General features: G+C 46.5%; 1 protein-coding gene across 1 annotated transcript in view; it reads right to left on the reverse strand.

Moving 5' to 3' along the window:
* Positions 1 to 25,731, reverse strand: part of LOC126162863 (anoctamin-10) — a 338,775-nt gene that overhangs the window by 160,885 nt on the left and 152,159 nt on the right. Inside the window, exons 5-6 of the mRNA XM_049919640.1 lie at positions 11,690 to 11,966; positions 11,456 to 11,572 (exon numbers count right to left, since the gene is read on the reverse strand). Of these exons, the coding sequence (XP_049775597.1) occupies positions 11,456 to 11,572; positions 11,690 to 11,966 (394 nt within the window). The remainder of the gene's footprint in view (positions 1 to 11,455; positions 11,573 to 11,689; positions 11,967 to 25,731) is intronic.

Below are 25,731 nucleotides of genomic sequence, written 5' to 3' on the forward strand. Positions count from 1 at the left end.
GTTCGCCGCGCGGGATTAGCCGTGCGGTCTAGGCGCTGCAGTCATGGACTGTGCGGCTGGTCCCGGCGGAGGTTCGAGTCCTCCCTCGGGCATGGGTGGGTGTGTGTGTGTGTGTGTGTGTGTGTGTGTGTGTGTGTGTGTGTGTCCTTAGGATAATTTAGGTTAAGTAGTGTGTAAGCTTAGGAACTAATGACCTTAGCAGTTAAGTCCCATAAGATTTCACACACACATTTTCCATGTTCTTCTCGAGGCATATATAGTTCATCCATAGGTGTTGTTTTAATAGCAAAAGTAGCAATCGAGCACTCGTCTCTAATCACAGAAGCGTCGTGGCGTCCATCCCACCAAAAACTGATGGAAATCGGAATCACTGTGACCAAGCTGTCAACCTATGTTGTCGGGCGAACCCTGGGGATGGCGTATGCGAACTGATGTTGTCAGTGCCACTACGACCGCAGCCTATGAACTGATCACGCCTCGCCAGAGAAGCCAGAGCGCATCCAACATGATAGGGGAGCTGCCTGTTGAGACGCAGTGGTGCAAGCATCCATAGGCTAACAAATCCCAGACAAGAAATTCTGCCGACTCAAAGGCAGCGGGCTGGGACCCGGCCACCGTGGTTACCCAGCACAGCGCCCGTAACGCAGCCAGGGGACATTTCAGTCACTGACAGTCTTCACACGAGACAGACGCATTATAATCTGTAAACACGAGGACGTTTTTGTAAGTAAGGCAAAAGGAGTTCTCCCCGAGGTACAAGTACTCCACGGGAATTATATTCCACGTTTAGATAGAGAAAGCTTTCAAAAGCAGCCGGAGCTGTAGTTTCAAGACAGAAGCGTTGACTTATATATGGGCGGCGATTGAAGAAAACGTTTAAAGAAAACATCAAGAGCTGTTAGTCATTGACAACTAAAGGAAGTTTATGCAGTGGCTGTAGTTCTGATAAAGCAGGTGTTTTGGTGCCCAGAATTTGATAAGGGTTTGGTTAAAGACGACTGTCCTGTTGGTATGAGACATTTCAGAAGATCTGTACGTATCTTTTTGCGGTGTAGCGAATATTGTGCACAACATATTGGACTACCGGGAGACTTTTTTTCGTTGGATAATGCAGCAACTCTCAGACGATGATACAACCAAGTGAATGGAGTTCTCTCTGGCAATGAACTCTTCAACTTGGCATGACACATATACCCGTCCATGGCCTGTTCGTTCTCAGTGGGCTCGAAGGAAATATAAATATAATTGTCGTGTGACTAGGGCCCCTAGTCGGGTAGACCGCTCGCCGGGTGCAAGTCTTCCGATCTGACGCCACTTTGGCGACTTGCGCGTCGATGGGGATGAGATGATGATGATGATTAGGACAACACAACACCCAGTCCCTGAGCGGAGAAAATCTCCGACCAGCCGGGAATCGAACCCGGGCCCTTAGGATTGACATTCTCTCGCGCTGACCACTCAGCTACCGGGGGCGGAACGTCGGCAGGATTTTGTGGCTTGTAGCTAACAGGAGTGATGCTGGCAGGTGCTATTAATGCTGTTAGTTAATCCTCCCTCCACTAGATGGCACTTTTCAGTCAAAATAATCTGTTATCGGTCAGTTATGCTCTCCATTGTTTATACTGGTAAGGGGACAAATCATAGCAGTTACTACCCTGAAGAGAAAGTATCTCTCTAATACTTTCGACACTTGCTAATAAATTTTTAGGAACGAGTTATCTTATTTAGCTCGACAGTTGGTACACTACTCCAGAACTGGTTCAAAAACTAATCAGTAAGTTCACCGACGTCGTCAGCACATCGTGGCGAAACAGAGTGAAGTTCTCTGACTAAGAAAAACTAGCGGACCCGGCAGTGCTTCGCAATTGCTAAATATGTATATCTCTGTCCATCTCCACCTCGTCTCTTTTTTGTCCATCCGGTCCTCCTCTTTTCTCTCACTGTCCATCTCTTTCTCCCCCAATCTCTGTCCACCTCCTCCTCCCCACCCCTCTCTGTCTACATCTATTCCTTCCCCCTCTCTCTGTCCGTTTTCTCCCCCTCCCCCACGCTGTTCATCTCCTCTTCCCCTCTCTCTCTGACCTCAAGCCTTGTTTATTGTTCCTGCAAACGAAATATCGATTGGATATGAAGTCATTTAAAATGAGTTGGTAAGTAGGTTGGAATGATTAACACAAGGGTTAGCTCTTTCCAGCTGCTGGATCTGTGAGAGCAGTAGCTTCAAGGGAGAGTATTTCTGATAGTTTTAATCTGTGAACGGGTAGGACTGCAAAATTTCGGGTGATTCAGAATCCATAGTACAGTAATATTCTAATCGTAAGTCGATAAGCCATAAATACAACACTCCTTTTTCCTCTTAAAACCAAGCGGCACACTGTTGTGCATTCAGTTTATGCTTAATATTATATGTAAGCAGTGTTAGCAGCGTATCATGTAGCAGTTTGAAGTCTGACTGTCAAGAACTTTTCGAGACTTTTGCTAACAACGCTTCCCCTTCACGTATTTGATACATAATTATTCATTACACACATTTTAAAAAAGAACAGCCAATATCGCGTCTGAATGTTTAAGAGCACTGTGTAAAAATTTAAATGAATCAGTCAAGAATTTTTCGAGATTTTTACTAACAACATTTCCCTTTTATTGTTTACATACAAATCTATGTACAATATATATTAAAATATATAGCATATTTCTGCCCAAACGTTTATGAGGGCATCGTGTAAAAATTTGGAGTAAATTGATCAACTTTTCGCGATTTTTTGGTAACAACGTTAAACACCAACTTGTCTTTCTTACAGGGTGAAGAAAAATTTGCACACACTGACTTCGCAGCGCGATTCCTCACATACTATCAATACTAAACTGTGTCTCAAAAAATCTCCTGCGCATGTTTCCGGCAGTAAACGGACGTTAAAGTCTGGGCATCTGGCAACAATGTAATCATATGTACGGTTACTACATCTGTCAGGATAGTCTAGTATTGCTGTGCAGTTGGTGCGGTGGGTGGCGATCTGGGTTAGCATGCAGGAGGTCGAGGGTTCGATTCTGGGTCAACGCGTATTATTTTTTATTTGCCAATTTTATTCTGCCACATAATACTGTAGCATATAACGTTCCTTAAGCCACATGTATCCGACACTTACATAGTACTTTTATGGGAATCATTTGCAAAGGATGTTTCTAGCCCTACTGGTGACGTATCGGCACAACGAAATGTAATGGACTTGAACGTGGCAAGAATAATAATTGGTACTAATCGATGGGCTATGGGGAGAGGGTAGACAGGAAATAGGTTTGGAATCTAGTAGATGCAATGGTGAGAAACAATTCACGTCCACGACGTGGAGGAGGGTTCTTTAAATGCTGACCAGTGGAAACGACTGCACTTCCATTTCCGTGTTTGTAGTATATAGACGACCCACTGTAATCGCTATTTGACTTAAGACATCAGATACTGTATCACGCAGATAACATTTAGCAAATAAAAACAAATACGCCTCGCCCAAGAGGCGAATCCTTGACCTCCTGCATGCTCACCGAAAACGCTATCCACTGCAGCAACTGCACAGTACTATGACAATCTGTTGACAGAGCTAGTAACCGCTCATGTGATTACAGTGTTGCCAGATTGCCAGTCTTTAACGTTCATTTACTGTCGGAAATATGCGCAGAACGAAATGCGAGACATTTCTGTATTGCTTGCATGTGAGGAATCACACTGAGAGGACCGAATGCGCGAATTTTTCTTCCTCCTGTGTCACTGGACACAAGATCGGAGCTGTACGGAGGATGATCTAGAATTTCCCAACGAAAAGATGTGATGAGATCTTTGGTCTGATTCGCCACATGCGGACGGACATTGTCTTGCTGCAAAACGATGCCCTTGCTCAACTTCCATGGACTGTTGCTTTGATTCTGGTGTGACGTAGGCCACCCATGTTTCATCGCCTGTGACAATTTGGTTTAAGAAATCATCACCGTCGTTGTGGTACCACTCAAGGAAAGTCAAAGCACTGTCTAAACGTTTGGTTTTGTGCACAACCGTCAACATTTTCGGTACCCAACGTGCGCACAATTTTCGGTAATTCAAGTGCTCAGTCACAATGCCATACAAAACACTACGAGAAACATTAGGAAAGTCATCCTGTAAGGAGAAAATCGTAAAGCGTCTGTTTTCTCTCACCTTATTGACCCACTTCCTGCACCCAACTTTCATTAACGATCGAAGAACGCCCACTCCATTGTTTATCATGCACATTTGTGCGCTCATCTTTAAATGCTCTCACCCACTTTCTTACCATTCCATCACTCAATGTTTTCTTCATAAACTGCAAAGCTCTCACCATGAATATCGATCGCTTTTAGGCCTTTAGCACTAAGAAATCTTATAACAGCCCGTACTTCACAGTCGGCGGGAATCACGATTATCGGAGGCATCTTCGACGCAAACAAGGAAGAGTCAGACTGTAGTGGCGCCAGTGCGTAGACAACAGATGTAGGTACCCAGGGCGCATGTGCAGAACGCCGACCGCGACGCTACGGCCGCGGTGTGGCAAAACGGTACTTACTTAAAAAGCACGCCCTGTATTTCAAAGAATGGCATCATGCGAAAGCCGAGTGTTGTCACGGATTACAACAAGAATACGCGAGACGCGCATAGAAGCGATTCACAGTTGCGAAGCTACCAAACTGAAAAAAATCTTTCGCGTTTCATAGCATGTTCTGTGTTTCAATGCACGTTCTGTGTAAATAATACAGCGACGGAAAAAGCAGACTGGAATTCACGATTAGTCTCGGGGAACAGCCGACTGTACCCTTTCCATACCAGCGATCATCAACTGGAGGCCAACCTCTAACACCAATTTCGACTCGTCTTGAAGCCAGACATTGTCCAGAACATTTGCGAAGCACAACGAAGAAATGCCCTCTCGGCGAATTTCTGACTTGTAAAATTCTCAGGTATCCACCTGGGTAACTTGGTAAGTTCTCCATGATACTTGGGCAAACACAATCGTTGCTGTCTTCAGGTGGTTCCTCATGTTTGCTGTTCTGCTCGGCTCGGTTCTGCCTCCTACATACATTGGCCGTTACCTCATCCGTCACACAGCTCGTGTAACGGACCATGCAGGCGGTGGCGGGCATTGCGAGACCCGTACAGTACAATGATAGTACCCGGCGGCGATAGCGGAGAGACTGCCAGTCCCCACCCCTACAACCTACCGCGGCGGCTGCGCAGACAGCTACAGGACCTGCGTACGTTAATAGCCATCAAGAGCTACTTTAAGATGGCAACGAGTCTGTCTGCCGAAATATCGAAGAGAACTTAGGACGTGACGCCGCCGGACACCAGCAAATTCTAGGTAATTGGACGCGTCAGACACGCTGGAATGCAGAAGCTACTTGGCTACACGCGACTATCTCACGGTGCCAGCTTTCGGCGGGATTTAGTGCCGCTAATATTACCGGCGGAATCTGGTAGACTGCCAGGACAGTTGTCTGAGTAGTGGCAGTGACACGGAGAGGCTGGAGCGCGTCGCTGCCGCTGGATGCGTCCTCACGATTTGCGACAGAGCCGAACAATGTCTCTGCCTCACCGCTCATTCGCATGAACGAACACTGCGCTTATGGGAGGCGCAACATCTACGAGAATCGTCCAGAACTTAAGTTTCCCGATTTTGTAAGTAAATGTGTTTAGCCGGAAATATAGCGCATGCGCGGCAGAGCTATGGCGTAATGATTGTGACGGCCGGACAAGTTTCTAGCGTTCCCAGTAGAGCTGCAACAGGGGCAGAAATTGGCGGCTCTTACTCCTTCTCCCGTCGACTGCGAGATTCGGTCTGTGATGAAGTTTCATAATGCATAACACGTCCAAGATGCTACTCCAGGCTGGTGTAAAATTAATGTGCGCAACGGAAAATAATAAACGCTAAAGTGAAGATTTGGCTCTGTCTGACTACCCTCTGAAGCAGATCTTAGGATCTCTTAATTCTATAAATTACAATCTAAACATAAAAGAATAATGAAGGCAACTAATTCTACTGAATGATAAACTTTGTTCCTGCTTATATATTTATTGTAGATAAAAAAAACCATTTAGATTACAATGTTTACATTTACCAAGTAAAATTACTAATCAATTTCTCAACTCTGTCCCTTATGACTGTACGGTCTAATATCAATAACGCGAAATGACTGACATCATCTACATACCAAACACTACAAGACACTACTTTCAAAGATGATCTACGGTGGTGTGGAACCTCAGTGGAAATACACTAACGTGATCACAGCTGTTCATCTTCTATAGCCCTAATAAGCCGAAGCAATTTGCGATATCACCGTATGTACTGCGTCCGGTGCGTCGGTGATGGTTCTCGTACTCGTCTGCGACGATGAAAGAACTCCAGCCACAAATAAACTCTTTCAAACACTAGGACGGCAGAAGGCGGTCCTCTGACTAATATACTCTAATACTGTCGTCTCCTATCTGTGTTCTACAGACGAGAAACGCGAACTCTCAGCCACAAGGACAGAGTTATGGTAACGTCTCAACGTAAGTATAGGCAGAGGAAGTGCTCTCAATTGCTGAACGCTGAGTACTCAACGACGACTTCCAACCCGGAGGTGAAGCCCAGAATCGTATAGCTCCGCAATGGTACAATGCCTAACTGTTCGAACTATAAACTCTCCTGAGAGCAAAGACAGCAAGTCCCTCCGTACCAACAAAGCTGGTATCGAGCGACCGTCACACACGGGCGCTCAAAACGGAAGACCACGTCTCTCCACCGCTGGCTTCCCAGCAAGGCTCAGCTCCCCACCATCGTAATCTCGAAAACGAATCATATTCCCGAAACCACGGAATATTCTTCCTCTCTACACATTCTTCCGATCGCCGACCAACCATATTTTAGTCTTTTGCCGTCCAGCGTGGAAAGTTTGCGAGGAAAAACCTATACTCTTACAATGGTACGCTTCTGAGTAAAAACCCTTAGACATAACACAGCCTGCGTGGTTTCCGAGGTGCCGCTTCGTTGTTCCTCTTGGTCCTCTCACCTGCGTCCAAGATCTGCAAAGTTCGGAAGTATTATCCGGTTATCTTTCCAGTCCTGCTACAATAGCGGCTGGTCGTCCCTATTGTGCTCCAGAGCTCAGGTACCACGACATCTATCTAGCTACTTCCTCTGTTTAAGCCAACACATCTGTGCGGGCCTTCCACCCAGAGCTTGAGTTCTACCTGCCGTTTCATCTCCACCGGCGTTCTACCTCTACTAGTATAGGCAACCATTCATTACGCCGTTTTTATAATGAAGACACTCCGTCACGCGTTAACAATTATTTACAAGGCCTATGTGACAATGTCGGTCTCCTTTATATATTCATATATACGATGTACAACCTATCAGATGATATCTAATTGTGTTTGTAGATCACGGCAAAGTATGTGGATAGGTGCTTGTAAGGTGCGAAATTATAGCCACCTTACAAACGTAGCACCGACCGAAGTTCGTCAGCTGAGTCAGGTGCACGGCCCGAAAGTCATGAGCAAACATAAGGTGCGTCGCCTAAGGCCGTCTAAGTGTCCATATTGAAGTGGGCCAAGAACGACCACCCTTCATCGATGAAGACTTCGTCAAATTGGTACAGCATCGCACGATGGATCTCAGCAGATATTGCTAACTATGTTGCATGAAATATCACTGAGCGGCTGCTGTCGAAGAAAGTGTATGCCAGGTGGCTGCCGAAAAACCTGACAACCGAACGCAAACTTAATAGCTTAGAAGCAATGTCGACACCTCTACAGCAGTAACATTATGACGGCGAGGAGTTCTTCGACTGGATCGTCAAAAGCGATGAAAGAGGGATCTTCACGGTAACCAAGCCTTAGTCGATGCACTGGCGTCACCGTGAATATTCAGATAGGACCAATTTCATACAGATACAGTCGGCACGGCAAGTGACGTGCACAGCGTTGGGACACGAACAGCATTTTGCGTATTGGCCTCCTGTCCAGGGGTGAAACAGTGAACGGTAACTGTTACTGTTACTGCGAAACACTACAGAAATCACATAGGACCTTTGACAACAAGAGCCGTGGAATTCTCAATGCAGGTATTGTGCTGGTCTATGACAATGCGAGCCCACGTATGGCTCGGCACACACGCCTATTCTGAAGCACTTCGGATGCACAGTCCTGATCTTCCTGCCAGTGATTTCTAACTTTTCTTACGCTTTGAAATTCGTATCTTCCAGTCAGCATTTTCCTAATGTCGAACAGCTGAAGACTACTGTCACACGCTCGTTTCATTCCCAGGCGGCAGACTTCGACACAGGAACACAAAACTCCCACAATATGATGATTACGCTAGTGGTATTATGTCGAAATATAACAATGCTGATCTGCTGGCAGTAAAGATTTTCACGTAACTATGTTCTTTTTTTAAATAGAAACAGGGTAACCATTTCTGGACGACACTGATACATATATTCCCCGCAATCCCCTTACGAAGTGTGGCGGAGGATACTCTCTCTGCCGCTATCACTTTCCCATTTCCTGTTCCTGACCCGAATGGTGCGCGGTGTGTCCGTTGCTAAGCCTCGAATATCGATAATTGTACCTTGGGAGCCCTTCTGTGAGATATACGCGGGAGGAAGTTGTATATTGACTGACACTTCTGGGAACGTACACTCTCTGAATCTCAACAGTAATCCATACCGTGATTCGCATCGGCTTTCTCTTAGTGCCTGCCACCACCTCTGCCATGCATTCGTGCTTAATAAATGAACGTGTGACAAAACCCACTGTTCTTCTGGAATACTAGTCAGCACGACTGTGGCCTTTATGCAGATTTCCACGTTCGTTTAGGTAAATGATTGGCTGGGTCTATCTCCTCCTCAGCAAACGCGACTGCAAACAGTTAGAATACGATTACACACAGAACTACGAGGGCAAGTCAAATGAAAACCTTAAATTTTTTCAAATATTATTTATTGTGCAGAAGTGGTACAAAGCTGTATCACTTTTCAACATAATCTCCCCCACGCTCAATGCAAGTCCTCCAGCGCTTACAAAGTGCATAAATTCCTTTAGAAAAAAATTATTTTGGTAGTCCGAGCAACCACTCATGCACCGTGTGGCGTACCTCTTCATGAGAACGGAACTTCTTTCCTCCCATTGCGACTTTGAGTGGTCCAAACATATGGAAATCACTGTGATGAGGAATGGCTCCATTACTTGCTCGCTCTCTTCGTTTTCGGTTGGTGTAAGTGAACCCAGGTTTCGTCCCCAGTAATTCTTGCAAGGAAGCCATCACCTTCTCGTTCAAAGCGCCGAAGAAGTTCTTCACAAGCATCTTCAACAACCAGGGAAGAACAGCGTTCTGTTATTCGGTTTTTGCATGGTGAAGGTGTGAAACCTATTGAAATTCATCGACGAATGAAGGTTCAGTACGGTGATGCATGTTTGTCACAGCAGCAAGTCTGCGAATGGAGTAGGAAGTTCGCAAATGGTGTGACTTCAGTGGAAGATGCTCCTCGTCCAGGTCAGGCACAAAGAGTTGTGACTCCACAGAACATTGCAGCAGTTGAACCCATAGTGAAGGAAAACCGCCGAGTGACACCGAATGACATTGCAGCATTTTTACAGATTAGTCATGGGTCAGCACACCACATTATGCATGATGTGCTCCAGTTTCACGAAGTGTCTTAAAGATGGGTGCCACGGCAGGTGCACTATGCTGCCACCTACAGGCCATTCTGTATGCTGTTTGTAGCACGCGGACCAACATACAGGATAACGGCGCGAAATTTCGATTTGTTATTACAAATTTACGGTTTTCATTTGACTCACCCTCGTAACTTTGTACTATACACAGACAAGTGGATCATACGACTTCTATCCCTTGGGCTGAATACCGTACCTATCACTAGAGTCGTCAGTTAACCAAAGTTAAAATATAAATAAATTTGCTGAATCATGAAAAACAGAGGATCCAATCGGACTTAGGACAGGATAAACCCGTGAGAAAGTGAGAGAGAATAATTTTTTTTATTTTCAAATGCAACTGAACGCTACTGCTTGAAGTACGAGGTGCATTCAAGTTCTAAGGCCTCCGATTTTTTTTCTCCGGACTGGAAAGAGATAGAAACATGCGCATTGTTTTAAAATGAGGCCGCGTTCATTGTCAATACGTCCCAGAGATGGCAGCACCGTACGGCAGATAGAATTTTACCGCCAGAGGCGAGAATGAGAACTGTTTTAAATACTTAAAATGGCGACGTTTTCCTTACTTGAACAGCGTCCAATCATTCGTTTTCTGAATTTGCGTAGTGTTAAACCAATTGAAATTAATCGACAGTTGAAGGAGACATGTGGTGATGAAGTTATGGCTGTGTCGAAAGTGCGTTTGTGAGTGCGACAGTTTAATGAAGCAGAACATCATGTGACAACAAACCGAAACAACCTCGGGCTCGCACAAGCTGGTCTGACGACATGATCGAGAAAGTGGAGAGAATTGTTTTGGGGGATCGCCGAATGACTGTTGAACAGATCGCCTCCAGAGTTGGCATTTCTGTCGGTTCTGTGCACACAATCCTGCATGGCGACCTGAAAATGCGAAAGGTGTCATCCAGGTGTGTGCCACGAATGCTGACGGACGACCACACGGCTGCCCGTGTGGCATGTTGCCAAGCAATGTTGACGCGCAATGACAGCATGAATCGGACTTTCTTTTCGTCGGTTGTGACAATGGATGAGACGTGGATGCCATTTTTCAATACAGAAACAAAGCGCCAGTCAGCTCAATGGAAGCACACAGATTCACTGCCACCAAAAAAATTTCGGGTAACCGCCAGTGCTGAAAAAATGATCGTGTCCATGTTCTGGGACAGGGAGGGCGTAATCCTTACCCATTGCGTTCCAAAGGGCACTATGGTAACAGGTGCATCCTACGAAAATGTTTTGAAGAACAAATTCCTTCCTGCACTGCAACAAACACGTCCGGGAAGGGCTGCGCATGTGCTGTTTCACCAAGACAACGCACCCACACATCGAGCTAACGTTACGCAACAGTTTCTTCGTGATAACAAGTTTGAAATGATTCCTCATGCTCGCTACTCACCTGACCTAGCTCCTAGTGACTTTTGGCTTTTTCCAACAATGAAAGACACTCTCCGTGGCCGCACATTCACCAGCCGTGCTGCTATTGCCTCAGCGATTTTCCAGTGGTCAAAACAGACTCCTAAAGAAGCCTTCGCCGCTGCCGTGGAATCATGGCGTCAGCGTTGTGAAAAATGTGTACGTCTGCAGGGCGATTACGTCGACAAGTAACGCCAGTTTCATCGATTTCGGGTGAGTAGTTAATTAGAAAAAAAATCGGAGGCCTTAGAACTTGAATGCACCTCATATACTGCCTTTTCAACAGACCTGAACATTAGGTAGGTGGCGAGCACTCACCAAACGGCTGCTGTTGGAAGATGGAGCGGTACCACTGCTTGCCCAGCCTGTCCAGCTCCTCGTGGTCGTGCAGTGGGTATAGCCTCTCCAGGATCCCCCAGTGCAGGCACACCTGGACTGAACGCAAAGCACACGGCCGTCACTCACGTGGCAAGCACCAGGATGTTGGCCAACAGACAAGGAATTGCCACGCCCTTGACAGTGGTTTGCGGAATTTGTATGTGATGTACTGACCTATGGACTGCCCCTCGTAGAGGCGGTGCTGCGGGTAGCCGGGCACACAAGAGTCGCCGGGCAGGGCACGGATGTTTTCAAGTTCGTGGCGCACGATGGCCTGGCGGTCGGCCGTGGTCAGCAGGTCGTCGACGTGCATGCCGTCCACCAGGAAGTCCTCCAGCTGGCTCACCAGGAACTCGCGCATCAGGCCCGCGGAGTCGCGCTTCCGCAGCTCCAGCTCCTCCGCCACTTCCAGGAACTTTATCTTGGATGCCGAGATGTGCAGTGTCACGCCCTGGAGGCAATTGTCCAACCCATGACACCCCGTCAGGTTCACTTGGCAATACGTCCGCCAACCAACTTCATCCACTCTTCAACATAATGTCTGTTCTACAGTGCTGGCCATTAAAGTTGCTACAACACGAACGAAAGCAAACAGCGAAACTTAACTTACTGTGTGTGTACAATATAGTTGTCCAAATTTACGATTTTGAGATACACTGGGTGCAAAATGAGCTTCCACATCCAGCAGGACTATGGTTCTAATGCAGCTGGGCATCGATTCGAATTGATCTTGGATGATAGATACGGTTATGTCATTCCATGTTGCTTATACTCAGTGCCAGAGTTCATCAGCTGTAGTGGTTGGTGAATAGTGTCATGCCAGTCTTTCGGTGACCCATGACTAGATGCCAGTGGCCGAGAGCTCGAGAACATGCTGACCAAACCAACAGTCGAGTATCGAGATATGCCAGAACAGCATGGACAACATGCTGTCCTGCATTATCTTATTGAAGGGTAACGTCACAGAGACTTCGAAGGTAGTGCATAGCTGCTGCCCAAATTACTGGCATGTGAACTAGAAGTGATTGTGTTGTGTATCCAATGGCAACCCATATCATCACACGAAGTGCTTAGCTCATATGACAATGGCAAATGCAATATGGCAACATACTTTTTCCTCATACTAACCGTCAGCCAAAAACCGTCACCGTCACGCTCAAACCGTCACGCTCAAACCGTCACGCTCAAACTGTCCAATCCCATCCATCCAGATGCTCAATACGTAACCAGGAATTGTCTGAGAAGACTATGTGGTGTCATCATTCCTCCAGTGTTATTGTCATCAGGAGCAGTGGGCCCCTCTGCTCTTGTGTCAAAGGGAGCCAAAAAGCAGTAATGGTCGCTTCGCTGATAGTCTGGTGTGTTCCAGACGGCGTTAGACTATCTGTGTGGATACTTTTCTTGTTGCAAAGGAGCCCGTCTTGTGATTCAAGGCACGTGACATGACTAATATCCTGGAAGGCCAAGTCAACAATGTGTGCGTCCTCTTGGGTGCCAGTCACGTGGGGTCGTTGAGATCCTACTTGAGGCTGAGTATGGTTTTCCTGATCCAGTCGATTCTACATTAGCATGGCAACCATGGTATCCCGACTGATGTGAACACCAGTACCGCGTGAAACGGCTCAACGTATCAACATTTTCTCTTAAGAATTATTTCTCAATATGACTTACTCTGCAACACCCTTACAAGCTTATCATACGTTTCTGACCACAATGTATTTGTGTAGGCGAAGGTTTGCAGAGGTCCGACTCTTTTTAGTCTGTGACATTGCTGTGATTACGGCTGAAGCAATATAAGAGCCATTCATAAAAGATCATCTGCTGTTTATCAGTTTTTAGCGACTAACGAAACCGAGAAAATTGACACACATAGGAAAGCCGTTATTTTTTTATGGAAATCTGTGTGCACAGAAAACTATGAGGAAAGTTCCGCGGCGGCGATTAGTAAACTGCTGATTGCCGCATCGTGGCAAGCCTTAAAGAGTCGTGGCCACTAGATCGCGGGTGTCGACATCAGGCAAACCGTCGACGAAACATTCGTAACAAGTTCACGTTAACAATGGAGAGTAACTAGTTTCAGCATATCGTCCCCATAAAATGGAGGAAAGTTTATTATCAATGATGAAAATGAAATGATCGTATGGCATTGTTGGCCGGGAGGCCCCATTCGGGGAAGTTCGGCCACCATATTGCAAGTCCTCTTTAGTTGACGCGACGTGCGAGTCAATGATGAAGGACACGGAACACCCAATCCCCTGCTGGGAATTGAACCCGGGCCCCCTGCGTGGTAAGCGGCAACGCTACCGCTATGCTATGCTATGGAGGCGGACATTATCAATGATACCCTGTTTGCAGTCTAATAAAGACAAGGAATGCAAAGTAGTTTGTTGTACGTGAAGCAGTGCAGTAGTAGGCGGTCAAACGTCGTGCCACAGAAAGGCAGAAGAAATGACTTCCAGCACGCAATGGAAGCATGACGGCTTTCCCGAAGCCAAAGGCTCTCCAACTACAGCAGTCCCTCGAAAGGGTTATGGTAATGGCATTGTTCAATGTTCGCTAATGTTTGAGTAACCTGAAGTCATCATCAGTGCCCAACAGTGCAATGAAACCCTTCATGATCAATATAAGGCTACACGAAAAAAACTAAATTGATAGGTTCTTTTCTGTCGGGTGGAGAGTTCGGAATGATATGTGCTTACCGTACCATTTGTGAAAGGTACTTATTAATACAGGAATAAATTTTCTGTTGCAGGTCGCGATCATTGTGAACGGATCGCCTATTAAATAGGTTTAGTATGCCGTTTTGGCTACTGTCGCCATCAGATGCCAAAGAAATTACAAACCAAGGTTCACTGCCAGTCATATGCCTGATCAGAGCGTCAACTAACAACTTCAATTTAGTTGATACCTTATTAAGTATAGGTTTTGATACTGACGCTGAACTTTGCAAGTTTTCAGTATACGGTTGCAGTAGCCGAACAGCCATGGAAAAGAAATTTATTAGGCGATCTAGATGGTTTAAGTCACAAAATATGTGACAGGAACACTAATTAGTGCTCTACATAAACCTCTTACACACTCGTACTTGTGATATCGCTTATCACTGTGTCATGTACAACACATACTTCACTAATAAGAGCTCTGCGATACAGCTACTGATGGAAAATTCTACACATTCTAAGACAGGAAGAGAGTAAAATGCCGTTTACTGGTTTCCTGCATAATTACCTCGAAGCCAGTAAGTTAAAAGTTATGGAAGTGAACCGTCGTATCACATCTAAGGCTTCGGGGCCTAATGGAACGAGACGGGAATTTGTGAGGCTGCATTAAAGTGAATCAACTTTCTTTCAGACCCTAGCCATCTCCATCTCGGAATGAAGAGCGTTCTCAGCTCTACCGTCTGAAAGGTTCATGCTGTTAGGCTAAACACAATCAAGCCTCTCTCAATGCACTTTACACATTTCTTCCTCTGCGTACTTGGATAGCCGTTCTTAAAACCCTCCTGGACCACGACTATTACATTCATAACAGAAAGAACTGTCGAAGCGCTCTAGGCTACGCACCCCGCAGGAATCCCTAACACAGTTTCACTGTGGTTGGAAAAACCCACACTCGACTCCCTCCAAAATTCAGACGAGAGAAACTCTGGATATTTCAACATTTCCGCCCATCAGCATTGAAGCCAAAGCTTTATTCTTCTTTGTCACGGGCAATCCCGCTGGGCCTGCCTCCTTTTCTTCTAATTCTAGCAGTATTTTACTTTCATTTACCAAGCTAATGTTTTTAAGTCCCCTGGAGATTTGAGGGACCCTGACAATGAATCCAACCCAGTAACTCTCACAAGACGTAAACCAATTATGGCCAATTCCAATTCGTGCTTTGGCTCGTCTCATTGATGCGAAAAAACCATCAGAAACTGCGACAGTCTTTCGCATCGTCCTTAATTTATGTTGCTCTCACAAGGTTGTGTGTTAAAACTTGTTACAGTGTGTAGTTTAGATTAACCACGGTAATCCACCGCATATGACCAATTCTGCTGCTGATCCAGCGACGCTTAGACTCTGGGAGCTATGTGCAAAATCACTGCCTTCGTCCGTTGTGGAGATGGACGAGGAGGAGGGTGGCGTAGCAGTGGAGAAGGAAATAGAAGAAGAAGTAGTAGTAGTAGTAGTAGTAGTAGTAGTAGTAGGAGGAGGAGGAGGAACTAGGATACATGAACAAACAGATAGGGACGGTGTAGAATGTCCCCTTAATATCTGCGTCTGAAGTTTAGACCCAAGAATATTACGCCATTTATAGTTACTCAATTTTGTATGATGGTTACTGAAGAGTGAAGATCGATTCACGCTTGACGGAACGGAAAATCAAAACATTCCACATTACATTTCAAATGGCGGCTTTCACACAGGCTGCCAACGGTACACAACGGAATGGAACGGGACTTCACCACAGTCTTAACACATACAGTCACGACACTCCTACTAATTTGTGTTATACTTTGTGACAGCAGTACTTCAAGCGGTCAGTAAGCTATACTTCCGAATACGATATCGGATGCGTGCCAATAGTATTATTTATAATTATTTGTGACAGTTTTTACGATGAGGAGCGTTTGTAGTGCCGAAAGTCGACAATAAAAAAAGGTGACATCACATATGTCTTTCTTTAATTTCCTAAGGACCCTGGGAGGTATTAAACGGTACATTTCAGAACAGAACTTGTAACCTACAGATATTTAATGAAGAATGTCGCATTCTCTTAAGAATAAATAAATGTCTGGAAACAGCTAAACACCAGACCTATTGCAGAAAGAAGTAGTATGTACCTACTCAACATAGTGAAGTACCGTTTACCATATTTCCAAACAAATTAGTAAATGTGCAACGTAGGAAACTTGGATGGAATGCAGAACCAGCATTATTAAAAATACAAAAAAGCTACCATAAATGTAGCTGCAGGAAAAACTACACAGACTTGATAAAACGTCAAAAGCAAGCAAACTGATCCCCACATAGAAGAACCAATTCCAGTATCTTTGCTAAGTCAGTGCCGAAAACGGCAATAATCCTCAATACATTCGATTTTCAAATAAAAGTAGTTACAAATAAAAAAAATATTCGTGTATTGGAAAGTCGAGTGAAGCGTAAGGAAGTGCGAATCATAAGACTCCACACAAAACTGTTGCGTATCAGTGGGAGTGCCTACCATAATAGGAACAGAAAACAGAAGTACAGGCTTTTGAAGGATGAAAAATGTGTTTATATTCTGTTGATTTCAGCTGTTTAAGCTGCAGTTATAAACATATTCGAAAGTATTTCTTCACCAGTAATTGGCAGCTTATGGCAATGAGACAGGAAGATTCGGCCATTTTTTAGATGTATTTCGCGGGTGTGTCTCAATAATTTACAAACGCTTGGGGCGCAAAAATATGGTCAATATTTCTGTAATTAAGTAGAGAAACAACTGAAAACAGGCGCTAATGTTACAGCTGCTCTCTCGCCGCTACGGGCGCTAATGTCGTTCCATCTGTCATATGGTAACAATTTTCACAGTAGTGTATGTCGCGACTGTTTATAGGAGTTTGTGACTTCACGACCTTTCTCGGAGAGAACGTTGTGACGTTGATGGAACTGGGGAACTATGACGTCGTCTCCTAACATTCAAAGTTGGCGTTTTTCGCTTCGTTCACTCATGGTCTAATAGTGGAGTTCGTGCTTTTGCGTCTTCTAAACCATAATTTTGTTGTTTTGCTTTGTTTTCGTCAAACATCGCTAATGTTCCATGACGCCTTGGATTTTATTTTACGCAGAGTGCACTTCCGCAAGAAAGACCAGATATCTGAAAGCGAAAAATGACATTTACAACTAAACAGTGCTGACACTGTGTATAAGTACGAACATAAACTGAGGAAGCTATTTTCTTTCAGATTGGTTCCAATGGCTCTGAGAACTATGGGACTTAACTTCTGAGGTCATCAGTGCCCTAGAACTTAGCACTACTTAAACCTAACTAACCTAAGGACATCACACACATCCATGCCCGAGGCAGGATTCGAACCTGCTACCACAGCGATCGCGCGGTTCTAGACAGTAGCGCCTACAACCGCTCGGCCACTCCGGCCGGCGCTATTTTCTTTAAATAAGCCTTTATTAAGTGAAAAAGTAACCTCTGCTGAAGGAGAAAAGTACAATTGTTTATAACATTTGCTACGCAGATAAATAAAGAATGGATAAAGTAAACAGGCGCTTTGTATTCCCCTATAAACATCGATTGCTGTGTTTGTGTATCTATAATTACTTTCGTTAGCAAATAAACGTCGACGTTTTTAAATGTTTCTGTTCTTAGCAACTCATCATACACAACTGATCAACAACATCCGTTACGAAGTTTGGACTGGCCATTAACAAACATTAACATTGTCAGTTCGTTAATTGTGGCTGGAAAATCTTTACTTTTTGTATCACGGACGGTGTCACACAACTTCACATTCACCATTCGGTACTGGGCTAAGCCAACTTACGTCGTGTCGACTTTCCGCGTGGCGTGAAGCCTGTACCATTTGACGGTGACGTACTAAATAAGCAGTTTAAGTTGTCTGAATTATTTAGTGGATGGCGCTTTTATAAAATCATGTTTAGGAATTTTCATCTAGTTTAACGCAAGACAGGTAACTGATTGGTTGGTTGATTGGAGCTGAAGGGACCAAACAGCAAGGTCATCAGTCCCTTGTTTTAAAGGTGGCCATTCGGACGGATTTACATGTCACAAGAGTCATAACGATGAAAGGTAAAAGGCTAAAAAACGTAAAAGTGCAGTCGTGTTGTCAATGGTGAAAACAAAAGGAGGGAAGTCAGCAGGTCGACAGGTAATGTTAACAAAGCTCCCATCTAACGAAAAGACTCTGGAGCAGTGCAAGCTTAGTCACGTGCCACTGTTTGTTTGCGGAAGCAGTAAGGCTCTAGCACAAAACAGCATTAATGCTCATTCTCTTTCAATCTGCACCATGTCGTGTGGCACCTAAAGAACACTTACGTCAGACTGAGAAACTCAGCTCTCGCGCTTATCTTACTGTAAATACGATATGTCATCGCAATCCTTGCTAATGTTCTTGTGTACTGCGTCTACTCTGCAAGACAATAGTGGACTGAGAAGAGGAGTAACTGGTGTCAGAGCGTAATCAGAGTGTAACAGCGGAACGAGATACGTTTGGATCGAATGCGTTTGCTGAGTCTGAGACAGCAGATTTTTCACTATCCTGTCTGTGTAAGATATTAGGATGTTTTCCACAATCACTTAGATAACTGCCGATCTAGTTACCGGTTTCTTTTTTTTTTTTTTGTTTTGGTTTTAGGGCGCAAAACTGCTATGGTCATTAGCGCCCGGTCTGTGACTTAGGAAGCAGTAAAAAACCGAAAACGGAAACCAGCAGCAATGGGAACGAAAGTCATAAAATTGGAGAAACTAAAAGCAGAAGGAAGGCTTAAAAATTCACTACAGAAGGGGGTTGGTTGTCCAAAAAAAAAAAAAAAAAAAAAAAACTTCAAATGACCGACGTCATTTCACTGGCGCGAATGAACTCTAGAACGCGATCGGCCGATCGCGTGTCATCTGCTAAAATTGACGATATATCAGGCGACAGCTGTAGACGGGCGCGTAACGGATTAAAATAGGGGCACTCAATTAAAAGGTGTCTTACCGTCCACAGCTGAGAGCAGTGGGGACAGAGTGGGGGAGGATCGCCGCTTAAAAGATGTCGATGGCTAAAAAGACAGTGCCCTATCCGGAGTCTAGTTAAAATTACCTCCTCCCGACGACGCGTTCGGGAGGAAGAGGTCCAAGCACAAGGAAGCGTTTTTACGTCCCGCAATTTATTTTGGGGAAGTGTCGACCAGTGCGCGCGCCATAAATGAACAACACGACGACATAAAACGCTCCGGAGATCGGCGACGGGAATCGATTGAATTGCTGGCCGAAGAAGAGAGACTGCAGCCTTGGCTGCAATATCGGCCGCCTCATTTCCGCAGATACCAACGTGTCCCGGGAGCCAGAGGAACGCCACCGAGACGCCCCCCAGGTGGAGCAAGCGCAGACAGTCCTGAATCCGGTGGACCAGAGGGTGCACAGGGTAAAGAGCTTGGAGATTGAGGAGAGAGCTGAGAGAATCGGAGCAGATAACGTACTGTATCCGCTGATGGCGGCGGATGTAGTGGACAGCCTGGAGAACAGCGTAAAGCTCCCCAGTATAGACCGAACACTGGTCGGGAAGCCGAAAGTGATTTGGGGTGTCGCCAACAACATAGGCACTTCCTACACCCAACGATGTTTTCGAGCCATCGGTGTAAATAAATGTGGCTTCCGTCATTTGTGCACATAGAGCAGCAAATGCCCGACGATAAACAAGTGAAGGGGTACCATCCTTGGGAAATCGACAAAGGTCACGGAGCAGGCAGATCCGGGGACGGAGCCAAGGCGGTGCTGTACCCCAAGTTGTCAAGAAGGTTTTAGGAAAGCGGAAGGAAAGAGAATGGAGCAGTTGACGGAAGCGGACTCCCGGTGGTTGTAGGGAGGAGGGGCGGCCTGCATACCCTACATCAAAGGAGGCGTCGAAAAATATGTCATGGGCTGGATTAGCAGGCATGGAAGACAAATGGCTGGCATAACGACTCAGAAGGACTGCTCGCCGATTGGACAGCGGAGGTTCAGCAATCTCAGCATAAAGGCTTTCCACAGGGCTGGTGTAAAAAGCTCCAGACACTAAACGTAATCCACGGTGGTGGATAGAGTCGAGACGCCGAAGAATAGACGGCCGAGCAGAGGAGTAGACTATGCTTCCATAGTCCAATTTCGAGCGCACTAAGGCGCGATAGAGGCGGACAAGGACCTCTCGGTCCGCTCCCCAGGAGGTACCATTCAGGGCACGGAGGGTGTTGAGGGATCGCAGGCAGCGAGCCGAAAGATACGAAATGTGGGAGGACCAGCATATTTTTCTGTCAAACATAAGACCCAATAATTTAGCGACGTCTGAAAACGGAAGGTTGACAGGTCCTAGATGTAAGGAGGGTGGAAGAAACTCCTTACGTCGCCAGAAATTAACACAAACGGTCTTACTGGGAGAAAAACGGAAGCCGGTTTCGATGCTCCAAGAGTGGAGGCGATCGAGACATCCTTGAAGACGTCGTTCAAGAAGGCTGGTCCGTTGAGAGCTGTAGTAGATCGCAAAATCGTCCACAAAGAGGGAGCCCGAGACATCAGGAAGGAGACAATCCATAACTGGATTGATGGCAATGGTAAACAGTACAACACTCAGCACGGAGCCCTGGGGTACCCCGTTTTCTTGGGAGAAAGTACGGGAGAGAGTAGTGTTCACCCGCACTCTAAATGTGCGCTCTGCCATAAATTCGCGAAGAAAAAGGGGCAGCCGACCTCGAAAGCCCCAAGAGAACAGTGTGTGGAGGATGCCTGTCCTCCAACAGGTATCGTATGCTCTCTCCAGATCAAAAAATATTGCTACTGTTTGGCGTTTCCGGAGAAAATTGTTCATGATATAAGTGGAGAGAGCAACAAGATGGTCAACTGCAGAACGATGCTTTCGGAATCCGCATTGGGCAGGTGTTAAAAGACTGCGGGATTCCAGCCACCAAGCTAAACGGGAATTCCCCATACGCTCCAAAACCTTACAGACACTACTCGTGAGAGAAATGGGGCGATAGCTAGAGGGGAGATGTTTGTCCTTTCCAGGTTTCGGAATAGGAACGACGACAGCTTCCCGCCATCGTCTGGGAAAAGTACTATCGGTCCAAATTCGATTATAAAGGCGAAGGAGGTAACGCAGACTATGGGTTGATAAATGCAGCAACATTTGGACGTGGATACCATCCGGTCCTAGGGCGGAGGAGCGAGAAGAAGAGTGCATGTTGGAGTTCCCGCATGGAGAAAACAGTATTGTAGCTTTCGCGATTTGGAGAGGAGAAAGCAAGAGGTCGCGCTTCCGCTGCACGTTTCTTCGGGAGAAACGCTGGCGGGTAATTGGAAGAGCTCGAAATCTCAGCAAAGTGCTGACCCAACGAGTTAGAAATTGCGACGGGGTCCACTAATGTATCATGCGCGACAGTGAGCCCAGAGACCGGGGAGAAACTAGGCGCGCCTGAGAACCGTCGAAGCCGACTCCAAACTTCCGAGGAGGGAGTGAAGGTGTTGAATGAGCTAATAAAGAATTTCCAGCTTGCCTTCTTGCTATCGCGGATGACGCGACGGCATCGCGCACGGAGCTGCTTATAGCGGATGCAGTTGGCCAAAGTCGGATGGTGACGGAAAATGCGAAGAGCACGTCGCCGCTCACGTATTGCGTCACGGCATGCCTCATTCCACCAAGGAACTGGGGGGCGCCGGGGCAATTCGGAGGTGCGTGGTATTGAACGTTCCGCAGCTGTAAGAATAACGTCGGTAATATGTGTGACCTCATCGTCGACGCTGGGAATAGAGACGAAAAAAAGTGTCCAATCGGCTTGGGCAAACTTCCAGCGTCGCGGGCGCATATATGGCAGTTGAGGCTGCAGTCTAAGGACACATGGAAAGTGGTCACTCGAGTGTGTATCATCAAGGGCGACCCATTCGAAGCGCCGAGCTAGCGGAATAGTACCGACCGCAAGGTCCAAATGAGAGAAATTTGTCGTGGAGGAAGACAAAAATGTGGGGACCCCAGTGTTGAGGCAAACTAGATCCGCTTGGTGGAAGACGTCTAGCAATAGGGAGCCACGTGGACAAGGATGTGGAGATCCCCAAAGCGGGTGGTGGGCATTGAAGTCCCCAACCAGCAAATAGGGGGGTGGAAGCTGATCAAGAAGATGAAGGAGATCAGCTCGTGCCATTGGTGTGGATGATGGAATGTATACAGTACAAAGAGAGAACGTGTATCCGGAAAGGGAAAGACGGACGGCGACAGCTTGGAAGGAAGTATTTAAGTGGAGTGCGTGATAATGGAGAGTATCATGGAGAAGAATCATGAGTCCTCCATGGGCTGGAGTGCCTTCAACAGAGGGGAGATCATATCGGACGGACTGAAAATGAGGGAGAACAAAGCGGTCATGGGGACGCAGCTTTGTTTCCTGAAGACAGAAGATGACCGGCGAGTAGGATCGTAAGAGGATCGACAATTCATCCCGATTGGCTCGAATGCCGCGGATATTCCAGTGGATAATGGACATAGGGTGAACAGAAAATGAAGGAATGTGACCAAGGGTGCTGTCAACTCAACGACTGCTCAGAGCTTGCGACCGACAGCATGGAGTGGCATGCAGCCGGCCACCAGCAGTGCGCCTCGGCGACACAGAAGACGGCCGAGGGCGATTTCCGCCAGGTGGTGCTGTAGATGGGACACGCCTTGGCGGAGAAGGAGAGGAACTGGGCTTCTTTGTAGCCTTCTTGGAAGTATGATGTTTAGATGAAGGAGGAACCGATGGTTGTGAAGTTGCGGTACGTAAAAACTCTTCACGAGTATGCTCTTTTTTGGAAGACTTGGTGTCTGACTTTTGGGCTCGAGATTTAGCAGAATCCGACGAAAGGTGAGCCATAGAGTGGGCAGGCGAAAGTGGTGAGGTTGAACGGGCGATCTTTGCGCTGGCCGATGTGACGACCGTGGCACTAAAGGTGAGGTCGCAAGTCTGCGTGGCCGCCTCCTTTGTTGGCCGAGGAGAAGCAAGGACAGTGCTGTATTTTCCTGTCTGAGGCACGGTGGGCTGTCGACTGGCGAATAATTTTCGAGCAGCAAAGGTCGACACCTTTTCCTTCACTCTGATTTCCTGGATGAGCTTTTCGTCCTTAAAAACGGGGCAATCTCGAGAGGAAGCAGCGTGGTCACCCATACAGTTGATGCAGCGAGGGGATGGAGGTGGACAAGGACCCTCATGGGCATCCTTGCCACACGTAGCACATTTGGCCGGATTGGAACAGGACTGGCTGGTGTGATTGAACCGCTGACATCGATAGCAACGCGTAGGGTTTGGGACGTAAGGGCGAACGGAAATTATCTCATAGCCCGCTTTGATTTTCGATGGGAGTTTAACTTTGTCAAACGTCAAGAAGACAGTGCGGGTTGGAATGATGTTCGTGTCAACCCTTTTTATAACTCTATGAACAGCCGTTACGCCCTGGTCAGACAGGTAGTGCTGAATTTCTTCGTCAGACAATCCATCGAGGGATCGTGTATAAACGACTCCACGCGAGGAATGTAAGGTACGGTGCGGTTCCACCCGAACAGGGAAGGTGTGGAGTAGAGAAGTACGCAGCAATTTTTGTGCCTGGAGGGCACTGTTAGTTTCTAACAACAGGGTGCCATTCCGTAATCGGGAACAAGACTTTACAAGACCTGCAACTGCGTCGACACCTTTCTGAATAACGAAAGGGTTGACCGTGGAGGAGTCGTGACCTTCGTCAGACCGAGAAGCAACAAGGAACTGTGGCAACGATGGATGAACTGTCTGTTGCTGAGACTCGGTGAACTTACGTTTGTGAGCAGACAAAGTGGAAGGTGAGGAAACCATTGCGGAAGAATCCCCCATGATTACCGGCGTCTCCGATGGCGCGCTCCTCCCTTGTGGGGGCCCTCACTGAGGGCACTCCCGCCTTAGGTGATTGTTCACACCTCAGGTCACACCTCCCGACGAACGGACGGAGGGACCAATCGGCACTTTCTGAAGGTATCAGCTCGGGTAATCACCCCTCCCTGGGCCTGGCCGTTACCAGGGGGTACGTACGTGTCCTACCTGTCTACCCAGGGCGGGGAATTACGCGTTACCCCGTCACCGGCTACGCATGGAGGGCGTGGGTCGGCCTTCAGACACGCACAGGGAGGAAAAAAGAGAAGAGGAAAGGAAAGAAGAGGGGTCTCAAACGCCGCAGCGGAGAAAAGGGCAAAGAGAAGAGGAAAGGAAAAGAAAAGGACAGAGGAAGGACGAAGACTTGCAAGTGTAGAAAGCAAGGAAGTTGGAACAGTTTCGAGCGTCCGTCTCCGGACGTAGGCACAAACCATACTCCCAGAGGGGGAGAAAGGAAAGGAAAGAGCCAGAGGTGAGGGGAGGAGGGACGAAGATGGGGGAGAGGGAAGGATGCGGAAAAGGAAGGTATGCAGCCCGAAAAGGAAGGAGGGCCACATTAGCTTGGGGTCCCATTCTCGCTACGCACGTATCCACAAAAGAGTTGTGGACCCCCTGCGGGGTTACCGGTTTCTGTTCTCATGTTCAACGTAAGACAAGAACACCCAAAGAAGAGACATGATACTCGACCGTAATTTCTCCACTCCATGCAAGTTCACGAAGGGAGGCAGTAGTTGATCTCTGATCGACGGCGAGTAGCGAGGTCACAAGAAAAAAAAGTGCTAGCTCACATGTACAAGAAGATATGGGGCTTTCTTGAGACAAGCAACTCTGATCCAGTCTGTGCAATTTAGGTAAACATAGTGAAAGGCCACGTAACTGGAAGACAATCTCCTGGTGACAGGCAGATCATCCATGTACGTATTCCATTTGTACATTATCTAATATCATTTATACTTAAAGCAGATAGTAACGTCCATGCCTATATTAGTTTTGATGCATACAAATTATTATTAGCAATAATGATATGTTGTGGTCTTCAGTCTTGAGACTGGTTTGATGCAGCTCTCCATGCTACTCTATCCAGTGCAAGCTGCTTCATCTCCCAGTACCTACTGCAATATACATCCTCCTGAATCTGCTTAGTGTATTCATCTCTTGGTCTCCCTCTACGATTTTTACCCTCCACGCTGCCCTCCAATACTAAATTGGTGATCCCTTGATGCCTCAACACACGTCCTACCAACCGATCCTTTCTTCTGGTCAAGTTGTGCCACAAACTTCTCTTCTCCCAATCCTATTCAATGCTTCCTCATCAGTTATCTGATCTACTCATCTAATCTCCAGCATTCTTCTGTAGCACCACATTTCAAAAGTTTCTATTCTCTTCTTGTCCAAACTATTTATCGTCCATGTTTCACTTCCATACATGGCTACGCTCCATAGAAATACTTTCAGAAATGACTTCCTGACACTTAAATCTATACTCGATGTTAACAAATTTCTCTTCTTCAGAAACGCTTTCCTTGCCATTGCCAGTCTACATTTTATATCCTCTCTACTTCGACCATCATCAGTTATTTTGCTCCCCAAATAGCAAAACTCCTTTACTACTTTAAGTGTCTC

The sequence above is a fragment of the Schistocerca cancellata genome, chromosome 2 (genome assembly GCF_023864275.1).
Source record: "Schistocerca cancellata isolate TAMUIC-IGC-003103 chromosome 2, iqSchCanc2.1, whole genome shotgun sequence".
In the NCBI taxonomy this organism is placed as follows: Eukaryota; Metazoa; Arthropoda; class Insecta; order Orthoptera; family Acrididae; genus Schistocerca; species Schistocerca cancellata.